The following is a 10,895-nucleotide window of genomic DNA, read 5'->3' as shown; positions in this document are numbered from 1 at the left end:
CTACCACCACCCCATTTGTTGCTTGAATTGAGCAAACTAGCACACACATTTCATGAATTGAGGTTTCTTTGGATTCATGGAACAAGACTTGTAAGAGGACTAGAACACACTCCCATGGAAAGAAAGAGGGAGGTGTTCCTCAATTAAGAAAATCTAATCCCTGCTCACTGGAAGGTCTACCCCTTCTCATCTTCAAACACAGCTTTACGATCATTAAGGTTTGCTTCATGAGCACAAAGGCTAGAAACCTTTCTTTTCTCACAAGGAAGCGAAAGAACTACACAGATTTGTTGTCCAACTGATGGCATTCAAAGCTCTTGACCACGTGCTGTGTGTGCATGCATGATATACTCTATCTGTATATTCTATTTTCCAAACAAAACACACCCTACTGTTAAAAATGGAACATTAAAGCAATTTCTACTAGTTTTTGTGGACACTTCACAAGACTGTGAGCTCGAATTATAAAAATGGTGTAGTGGTAAGAATTTGTTGTTGAGTTGCTTGGAATGCCCTCAGGTTCATATTTCCAAGACATCCAGGGGCACTGTTTTACACATATACTGTGGAAAGGTGCAGGTTGGGACAGAATGCATGTTGCCTTTTGCCTAGTGTGCACAGCCTCCTTGGCTGTTACTGTTTTAGTACAGCACCCATACAAATCATGTGGGTTCTGCACTCTGGAAGTATTCACTGCGCTCTTGCTACTCTTCTCTATGTAGGCAACCCATAATACTACTCAAGCTGTAGGACAGAAGTCTTATCACCAGTTCCCATCTCAATACAGAGTTTTTATGTTGTCTACAGTTTGTGATATACAAAGTAAAGTCAAGTACAATATAGTCTACAACACATAAATACAGTATATCTCAATTCCTCATTGGGATATGGCAAAGTCATCATGAGGTAATTTTTGAACATGGCCTGATACCAGAGACTTCTGTTTTTCACATTATGCACTTGGATTGACAGTAGTCCAATAACAACTAATAGTTCTCACCATGAAAAGATGCATGAATATATTCAACCTGAATTACCTTCACCATATTAGTGTATAAAAATACAAAACAAAAGCAGGTATGAATAGCAATGTTTTTTCAAGTGCATTAATAGGCTTCAAGGAAGTTATGTTGTTGACAAGTGCATAGTTTTATTATATATAAAATCATTTTTTCCAAGTTTCAGGGAGTTTAATGCAATACAGTGCCACTAGACTGCATACACTGGAGCCACATGGGATATAAAAATGGATGTGTATACTGTGGGAACTATCCCGATTACATTACCTAGTGTTTCGAACAGAATATATACATTCTTTTTGTCACATAGTCAGAGAAAGGTGACATTGAAACAACTTTTAAACTGTTGTTTAATCAGAAATTTACAACTAGCAAAGGCACATTAGAGAACACATTTTAAGCAAAGTTGTAAAGAGCAAGCCTAAATATGTCATTGGAACAAATCCATTTGTCATTAATGTTCTTGAGAACAAACATCTGGTGGAATCCCATCACTGGATCATCATCCACCTACAATGAGAGGAGGGGAAAAGTAAACTTAGTCCATGAATTAACATGTTCAAAACAAACCCCCTATACATGTTCAGTTACACTAGAAGCATTACTTTCAGAAGGATAGTGTAAGGTTCTGCCAGTTCTCATAATAAAAAGGTTTATTGGAATCATATACAGACCATAGCCTTGTGCTATAGACAGCCAAAGTCAGGAATAACTAAAGCAATATGGTTACACAAAAGTATGCACAAAAATCTTCCATCCTACCCAACACTTGTTCCCACAAAAGTTGGTACCTCGAGTTATTCAGAGCATCAAGGTCAATGACCGAGTCCTCCTACTCCATTGCCAGAGCAACAGCGATAGCTAGCTAGTGATGTCTAAAATGCCATCAACTACAACACATGGTTTCTTCCTCTCCCTCCTGCACGTCTTAGCAGTTAAATAGATGTGTCTTCGAGCAGTTATAGGAAACGAAAGTTACAGAGTTCAAAATAAGCAATGTTATCAGTGCACCCTCTGAGTTAGCGTGAACTAGCTCACAGATTTTTATTTTCCAGCTCACATTTTGTCTTAGCTCAAGAAGGATGACCCCAGAGCACACTAATTTATGCAGTAGCTCACAATTTTAATGCTAGTAGCTCACAAAGTAGAATTGTATGCTCCTTCCATACAACATTGGATTAATGCAGTCTCAAGTGCAATAACAATAATTTGCATCTGGATTTCCCGGTCTGAAACAGGAAAGTCCATTTGCAAATTATCACTCTAGGGCGTTGAGAGTCCATTATTCAATGATGTTTGAAATCAGCCTCAGTTTATTGTAGCAAATGAGAAATCAAATGGTACCTTTAAGATCAACCAAGTCATGGTTGGTCTTAAAGGTGCCACTTGATTTCAACTTTACCCATTGTCTGAAGTGCAGGGAAACAGTTCAGATCCAGCTGCCTGGGGTTCAGATTAAAAACTAATTAGGAGCTTGACTGAGAAGATGAGACTTGGTTCATGAGGCATAACAAGAAAATAAAGCAGCAATGGTAGTAGTCAAGAAAGTCTTAAAAAGAGGCTATGATGCAGTCACCTGAATTCTTTAAATGTGTTACCTGAGACAGTTATGAGTGCCAAGGAGGAGTTATGCTATTTATATGTCTTTAGTAGGGCAGTAAAAAAATTTATGCCTGCTATTTATCAAAGAGACTTGTTTTCATTAAGCATCTTTCATGACTGTATGAGTAAATGCATGTATAAGTAAATAGAAGAAATCGACTACTTTTTAAATTAATTGTGCTATGTTGTCTACTGTGGTATTATTAACTTTTAAACAAGGGAACCATGATAGGAGGAATCTCATTTCTCTGCCTAATCCTGGCAGTGCCTGCAACCTCTTCCCTTTCCTTCTATCCCTCCCACCTTTCTTTTCCTGTTCACCTCCCCTTTCTTCAGGTTTCCCTTTTTACTCCTCTCCCTTCTTTCCAGGGCTTTTTTCATAGCAGGAACTCCTTTGCATATTAGCCCCCCCCTCCCAATGTAGTAAATTCTCCTGGCACTTACTGTAGGTCCTGAACTAAGAGCCCTGTAAGCTCTTGGAGGACAGGCTACATCAGGGGTGTGTGGCCTAATATGCAAAGGAGTTCCTGCTACAAAAAAAGCCCTGCTTCTTTCTATATTTGACCTTTTTAGCCCCCCCCCCCCAGGAACTCCATGGCACAGAGTGGTAAGCTGCAGTACTGCAGTCCAAGCTCTGCTTACGAGTCACGACCTGAGTTCGATCCTGGCGGAAGTTGGATTCAGTTAGCCGGCTCAAGGTAGACTCAGCGTTCCATCCTTCCGAGGTCAGTAAAATGCGTACCTGGTTTGCTGGGGGTAAAGTGTAGATGACCGGGGAAGGCAATGGCAAACCACCCCATAACAAAAAGTCTGCCAAGAAAACGTCATGATGTGACTCGGTACTTGCATAGGGGACCACCTTTTCCTTCAGCCCCTCCATTCCCTGCACTGATACTACTTGAGGCTTGGAATCCTCAGCAATGTTTTTGAAGGTTCCTTAGCAACTTTCAAAAGTCTCACAATATAGTACTGTAAGATCTCACTGGCCATCCAGCTCTTAAAGCTACAGACACTGCTTCTGTTATTTGGGGGAGGTTTGACCTTCCAATATTACTTTTCAGATTTTTCTTGCAAATTTGAGGCTTTCCTCAGATTTGCAGGAACTCCCCTTCCCTTCTGTTCTCTGGCCCCACCGTGTGAATGTTTTGATCAGATAATGATGATCTGCAAAAGACTCAGGTACTATATAAACAAAGAATCCGCAAAACAGAACCTGTGATGTCAAGGCATTAAGAGTCTGCTAGTATTTAAGAGCCACAAGAATACTTTTGTTATTTCCAGGACAAAAAGGCTTTGTGTATTATACTAACCAAAGATACAATTCTCTGTTCTTACCTTCAACTGACCGACAACCATACTAAGGATACAATTATCAGGAGTTGGCTGATGATCCTGGGAGGTTATATTGTGCTGAATTTTTTGGAAAGGAAGCCTCTGTTTAAAGAAGAAAAACTGTGTTAAGCTTCTTCAGCAGATAACACAGTTTCCTGGCATTCTGTACAAAAGGGAGAGAAGATAGCATAGTGGCTACAGAGTCAGACTAGGATCCTGGAGAACCAGGTCTGAATCTCCACTCTGTCACAGAAGCTTGTTTGGGTACCTTGGGTCCATCACTCTCTCAACCTAACCCTACCTCACATGGTTGCTGCAGTGAGGGTAATGTGGAGGAGGGGGAAATGATGTAATAAGTTGCTTTGGGTCACCACAAGGGTGGAAAGTGGGGTATGAACTTTTTAAAATGAAAAAGTCCACCCAATAGAGTTTTCTATCACTTTCCCAGAGATTATGTTTCTAATTTAAAAAAAAAAAACACATTAAAAACAGACCGCAAGGAGAACTAGGTAATGTATTGAAAACTAACAATATAACAGCAAATTCTAAATGGTCAAATACCATCAGTTTTTCCATAATGGCTGTTTTTCCTTGGAATTGCTGGCCTTCCCATGATAAGCAAGAAGCATCTGTCTTTAAAGAGAGAAAGAAAAATGTCAGTAATATATTTTTAAAAGACTGTAGTAAAATGCAAATGAATAAGCCCAAGCTCAATACCTAGGCAGGATACCTTCACAGTGAACCCTTCCCATATGACCTCTACTTAGCATCTCATTACTTCTTGTATCCCAGCAGCAAGGAAAGATGCAGTCTATAGAGCCAGTGTAGTGTAGCTAGTAGTTAGTGTGTGTTGTGACTAGGATCAGTGACACTCAGGTTTGAATTCCCACTTTGCCATGGAATCTTGCAAGGTGACCTTGGACCAGTCACACATTCTCATTCTAACCTACCTCAAAGGGTTGTTGTGAAGATAAAACGGAAAAAGAAAAGGAGAATGATGCAAGCAGTTTTGAATACCCATTGGGGAGAAAGGCAGGACATAAAAGTAGTAAATGAATAAACAACATGGCATGAAAGTAAGGGGGGAAGGGCATCATAAAAACACATGTTATTTATACCTGAATGTTCAGGAAAAGCAATTTCAGATAATTCTCAGAGCAGTCACCAACCCAAACAATTAAAAAAAAAGAATTTGAACTTGCAAAGGAAAACAATAGCTTAATGAGGTTGGAGTAGCACAGCTGCCTGAAATATATCCTAACTTTTGAAACTTTGGCAAAAATAAATGTGTCAAGTCAACAGCTGATTTACTACAGCAATAAGGAAATTGCAGTTTAAAACAAAGATATACTGATACTTACATAAAAGGCACCTAGTTGTTCCCTGCTGGTATCAAACTGCTGATAATACAACTGTATAAAACTTGTTCCAATTTGCTCCCAAATAGGTCTTTCAGCCATTTTATACACCTGCAAAGAAAACAAAACTTCATGGAGTTTTTGCTACACAAAAATGTGAATACAGTGGCAAAACCAGACAATTACTACATCACCCATACTGAAGCAAAATCTACTCAGCTTATGTTAGTACAGCCCCACTAAAACAGGAGAACATATATAGGACTTTTAAAAAAATGATTATTTTACACAAGAAAAATAATTGGTTCAACAAAACAAAACAAACCATCTGATAACCTCATATCAAATATAAAAATAATGTCATTATATAAATATCCCAACCAAAAGAGACACACAAACACAGAAAGTGTATAAACCTAACAAGGGACAAAAATTAGTTAAAGGGGGGGGGGAGAAGGGAGTGAGGGGGAAGTGCTTCCATTTAGTTGGCTATATTTTTACATAATTTTAAACTTATCCCATTTCTGGAAAAATAGTATCCTCTGATATAACTATTCAATGCCTAAGTCAAATTTTCATTTAAGGGCCTCTCTCCATCCAATTAGAAGCAATTTTCAATTCAGCTATATTCTGGAAATTATTCTAAATTATCTTTAAATCATCTTTCTTTTGTCTCCGCTTTCATTTGTTAATTTTTCAAGTGACACTATATTCTTTAATTTAACTCGTCACCTATCCAAGGAAATCCCTTAACATTATCCCAACATTGGGCAATAAAGTATCTCCGCTGAAACTAAAAGAAAATTGACAAGTGTTTCTTGTTTACATTGAGAATTTTCATTGATAAATAAGTTAAGTCAGGGGTGTCCAACTCATTTGTTTTGGGGGCCAGATCTGACATAAATGAGACCTTGTCGGGCTGGGCCATGAGTGTCATAAAATGTAATGCCAGGTAGCAGAGATATAAACTTGAGAAAAGACATAAACACAATTAAAAATTAAAAAAACAACAACCCTAAAATAAAACATGCTTTCAGTATATAGGATTTGACATGAATGAGCATGAACTCAGTAACTTAACTGTGGTGTAGCAGTTGAAGAGTCAGGCTAAGATATAGATGTCCCAGAACTGATCCCTGCTCTGCCATGGAAGCTTTCTCAATGACCTTGGACCAGTCACACATTCCCAGCCTAAATTACCTCATATGGTTGTTGCAACAAGCCTGTAGCCATGGTGGGGCCATGCCCCCGACTTTCCTTCCACATCCCACAACTTCTCTTTACTGAAAATTATATTTTTACACCAATTTTTAAAGCCCTTTAAAATTTTAAATCCGTTTTAATTGCGGCGTGCCAGCTGGCGCCCTGCCCTGCCAGCTGCCAAGTGGTATAAACCCAAAACAACTGCGCCAAAAATACCAAAACACTTGATTCAAAATTAGAAAATTATCACATTATATGAAAGTGCATAAACATCCAGAAATTCTTACAAACATTACACAGGGGTGTCAAACATGTGGCTCGGGGTCCAAATCAGGCCCACGAGCAAATCTGCTTCCTTCTCCCTCTCTCTTGCTTCCTTCAGTTATCAGAGACTGTTAAATAAAATATTGCAAGAGTGATAATCTTTTAAGCATGCTTTATCTGAAGCATTTTTTTTTTAAAAAACCCTTTCATTAAAAAAAAACTTTATAAAGTTTATGTCTCCACTACCTGGCATTACATTTTATGACACACATGGCCCGGCCCAACAAGGTCTCATTTATGTCAGATCTGGCCCCCAAAACAAATGAGTTCGATACCCCTGCATTACAAGAATAAAAACAGACAGTCCTATGTTGAGGGTCCCATACAGAATATGTCAATTTCACTGGGCGACTCCGAAGAAATTCACAAATCTTCACGGGTATATTCACTTCGAAATTATATACAAAGCTGAGTCCATCCACAGATATCGGCTTCAAAGGAAAGTTCACCTTCATGAGATCACCGGCTTGACACCACGTTTGGCTGATTCTTCAGAGTCACCCAGTGAAATTGACATGTTCTGTATGGGACTCAACATAGGACTGTCTATTTTTATTCTTGTAATGTTTGTAAGAATTTCTGGATGTTTATGCACTTTCATATAATATGATAATTTTCTAATTTTGAATCAAGTGTTTGGTATTTTTGGCGCAGTTGTTTTGGGTTTATATTCAATACTGTGCCGCCACTGTTTCTATCCATCAGCTGCCAAGTGGTGGCGCTGCTGTACCTTGAGGTCCCTTTAGTTCAGCTAAGCCTCCCAAGCCATCTATGTCGTTCGTTCGAAGCAAGTCTCTCTGTGACCCCCACACACTCAAGGACTTGAGTAGCCATAAGCTGGGGGCCTGGGTCACTAGGTGATGATGCAGGCGGGAGCTAAGAGGAGAGAATTGCTCTCCCCTCCCAGTTTCCAAGCAGCTGTCAAACACCAACTCCTGCAGAGACTCCCGAGGGCTGCCTTCCATCTGGCCTTTCAAAACTTGGTTGGACAATCTGGGACCAAAGAGCAGCTGTGACCTGATAGAGTTGAAAAGGGCGACTCAGCAAGCAGATGGAAACACAATAAATTGCTGGTCCTTGCCTTCAGCCTCCAAGTGAGATAGGTGGTGAAATTTCCTTGTCCCAGTTTTAACTCTTTGCATTCCTTGAAACAAACTACAAATTATGTTAGTCAACAGTTCCTGATATCTATCTGGGATATCCCCTCACCTGTAGTGGCATTAGACCCTGTTGAAGTTGATGGAGAAGAGCACATGCCCTGGCCACAGGGGGTGGGTGGGAGCTGCCTTGGTGCTTCTGCTGCCTCATGCCAGAGGCGGCTGCTGGAGAAAGTCTCCCTCGAGTCTTCTAGACTGAGTGAGCTATTTTATTATTGTATTTTTTAATTTTGTGATGTCATGCCCTCACCAAATTACCTCCTGTCCCATACCTTGGTATTTCCCTGTACCATGCCTCTTCACTTGTAGCCTCTTCCAGGGTTGCAGGAGAGAGCCTGAGAGAACACCTGGGCAAAACTCTTCGGTTGCTATCCAGAAATGATACAACAAAGTTCCATTTGTGCCTCCTCCCCATCTTCTATCACTGCTTGAGGAAGGAGGTCCAACTATGCATGATTGAAAGACCACGAGTGGGGATGGGGGGTGGCAACAATGCACAGTGCTAAGGGAATGCAGCATTCAGTATTCTTTAGAATGAAGACGCATATAAGCCCTGCTGTGCAGGGGAGAGCAGACTATAAATCAAAGATATCAATAAATATGTATGGCTTTTCTTCACTCAATGAATTTGTCCTTCTCACCTACTCAACTGCTGACTTACCAAGGTATGATTTTCCACTGATAAACGCTACAGTCCTTGTTTCACAGAATTCAGTCTAAGCTGTCTCCACCATCCTAACCAAGAGTGCTCCCTAGAATCCTCCCACATGTCACAAAGCACTCCGGGGCTCAGAAACCAGTTCCTGCAAGATGATCTTTCCAGAAACTTTAGTGGAATCTAGAGTGCCCTGTTTACACACACCCACCCCCCCCCCATGTATTTGTCAAATTTGAATCTAATAGCAGAAACATCGAAAGTTAACAACACAAACTGATAATTATGCTTTTAAAATTATTATCTGCTGGGTCCAATTATTATCTGCTGAGATACTCTACTCCTGTCACACGGGCAAAACATAAACGTTCAGTCATGTATTCTAATCAGCCATGGAATAAAAGTCAGAAGGCCCTAAATTAGGCAGTCAGTCTTATCAATATTCGGTCCCCTGCGGAAAAGACATGTGTAAGCCTTGTGCACACTTGCTCCATCCAGTTCAATACGATCTATTTCTGAGTTAATACATTGGATCGCTCTGCACAAGTTACCTCAAGATGAGGCAGAAATCGCTTGAGCAAATTAAGTGGGACATTCCAAGTGGCTCACAAAGCCATGCCTGGTGAGGAAAGCCACTCTCTCTCTCTCTTTTGCATTTATTTGCAAGGTGAATTCCTGACTTGCCTAAAGCACCATAATAAACTTGAGAGCTGAAGGAGCCATAAACTTGGTTCCTGTATACAATACAAACCCAACACGAGCTGATTCTAAAATTGCTCCATTCGATACTCTACTCCTGTCACCCTGGGCAAAACATAAAAATGAGCCCATATGGGGAAGGGCGGAATATAAATCCGCTAAATAAATAAAATTTCAGGCATATTTAAATCGGCGATGGAATAAAAGCGCCGACGGCAACCCACAACTGAAAACATGCCTGCAGCCGGGCCTGACCCAATGCGTTGTTAACTGGAAGCAAGTCCTACTCTGCTCGACGCGACAAGCAAAGCCACGAATGTTTCAGCGCCGAGGTTTCATTTCCAAGCAAGGCTGCGCCTCCTATGCAGGCTCCATTCTGAGTTAAACATGCCGATGTGGCCGGGCTGTTCTATCAGCCAACTACTGTTGTAATGGATTCTGCAAACTTCATCAACCCAGGAGATTAGTACGAGCTCAACGATGGGCTGATCCGAGCTTTTCACAGTCGGGGGCAACGGACTGCTTCGCCACGTGCAAGCAACCAGGAAACGGACTGCTCTCCGCCCCAGGGTCTTGCACGCGCAATTGCTCACTTCTCTTTCCCCTTAGTTCACAAAGCCCGTCTGCAGCGCTCCCAAGACCCCTTTTGCAGGCGCCGATTCCGATACAAACTAGAGGAACGGCCAGGAAACCGCTTCGCAGCAGAAGGAAAAGCAAAAAAGAAAGTGGGAGCCACGCCTGGGAAGATGCAGCCCCCGAGCCACACAGCAGGCCACTTGCTCCTCTTTAGAGGCCGCACCCCCTACTCAATCCCGTCCACCTTCCCCTCATCTCCTCCCACCATCACGAATTTTAGCTCCCAGGTCACACCCACCCGACTCATTAGCACCAGCGCGGATCTCTTCCCAAAATGACTCCCTTCCACTCTCTCGCCTGCAGCCTCCGAAAAAGAAAAGGACAGCTAAGAAAACGCCGTTTCGGATTTCCGGACAGAGGGAAGAAACGAAAAGCAGATGGAAATATAGACTCTACAGAAGCAGACACTTCTGGAAAATAATAATATGCGATTTTAAACGTGCGCGACTACCTCTCTCCGGGTGTTTCCAGTGAGAACCAGTCGACGTTCAGTCGGCGGGGGGGAGGGAAGGATGCCCCTCACGAAAACAATAGCAACTTCTAAATTTGGCGCCACTCGGTGTCCCGAGCGAAACTTTTCCACTCCCCCAGCGGCTAATCCCGCAGACACGCGGGCACTGCGCCGTATGACCGGCAGGTGGCGCCCAGACTACGCAGATACGTCAGACCTTCTCCAGCCAATAGCAACCAGAGCGCAATCTTCTCGTATGGATTTCGGTTCTCGCTGCTGGGAGGTTTGAAGGACGCTTGAAAGCTGGTTCAGCTTGAGGTGACGGGTTGCTTTGCTGCCGGGGCTGGACTCAATTATGCAACGCTGGCTATGCTGAATGTGGCCCATATTTGTCCCGAGGACATTGGATCAATTGGGAACCCTCAACAAACTAGAGATGAGTTCCTCTTAGGGTCGCCA

General features: G+C 41.8%; 1 protein-coding gene across 4 annotated transcripts; it reads right to left on the bottom strand.

The window, feature by feature from the left end:
- Window positions 1-1,128: 1,128 nt before the first annotated feature.
- Window positions 1,129-10,632, bottom strand: LOC132575374 (nuclear transport factor 2-like). 4 transcript variants are annotated; one of them, XM_060244111.1, is made up of 6 exons: window positions 9,637-10,174; window positions 8,268-8,363; window positions 5,315-5,422; window positions 4,515-4,586; window positions 3,957-4,055; window positions 1,129-1,529 (listed from the first exon to the last, which is right to left on the bottom strand). In XM_060244111.1, the coding sequence occupies exons 2-6, from the start codon at window positions 8,286-8,288 to the stop codon at window positions 1,416-1,418; spliced, it is 414 nt and encodes a 137-aa protein (XP_060100094.1). In that variant the 5' UTR covers window positions 8,289-8,363; window positions 9,637-10,174; the 3' UTR covers window positions 1,129-1,415. The 4 variants fall into 4 exon arrangements, with proteins under 4 accessions (XP_060100094.1, XP_060100095.1, XP_060100097.1 ...); XM_060244112.1 differs by lacking the exon at window positions 9,637-10,174 and adding an exon at window positions 8,657-9,166 and having other exon boundaries at window positions 8,268-8,551; XM_060244114.1 differs by lacking the exons at window positions 8,268-8,363; window positions 9,637-10,174 and adding an exon at window positions 10,437-10,632.
- Between the last annotated feature and the right edge of the window lie 263 nt (window positions 10,633-10,895).

This window comes from Heteronotia binoei, chromosome 7 (assembly GCF_032191835.1).
Source record: "Heteronotia binoei isolate CCM8104 ecotype False Entrance Well chromosome 7, APGP_CSIRO_Hbin_v1, whole genome shotgun sequence".
NCBI lineage: Eukaryota > Metazoa > Chordata > Lepidosauria > Squamata > Gekkonidae > Heteronotia > Heteronotia binoei.
This window is presented reverse-complemented; position numbering and strand designations above follow the sequence as displayed.

Bases quoted from the DNA above. Each gene is read 5' to 3' on its own strand.
- LOC132575374 (XM_060244111.1), bottom strand. From the start codon at position 8,288: ATGGTACAGGGAAATACCAAG. The intron at 4,587-5,314 runs GTAAGTATCAGT...CTCTCTTTAAAG, and splicing joins AACAACTAGGTGCCTTTTAT to ACAGATGCTTCTTGCTTATC. The intron at 4,056-4,514 runs GTATTTGACCAT...TTCTTTAAACAG, and splicing joins CCATTATGGAAAAACTGATG to AGGCTTCCTTTCCAAAAAAT.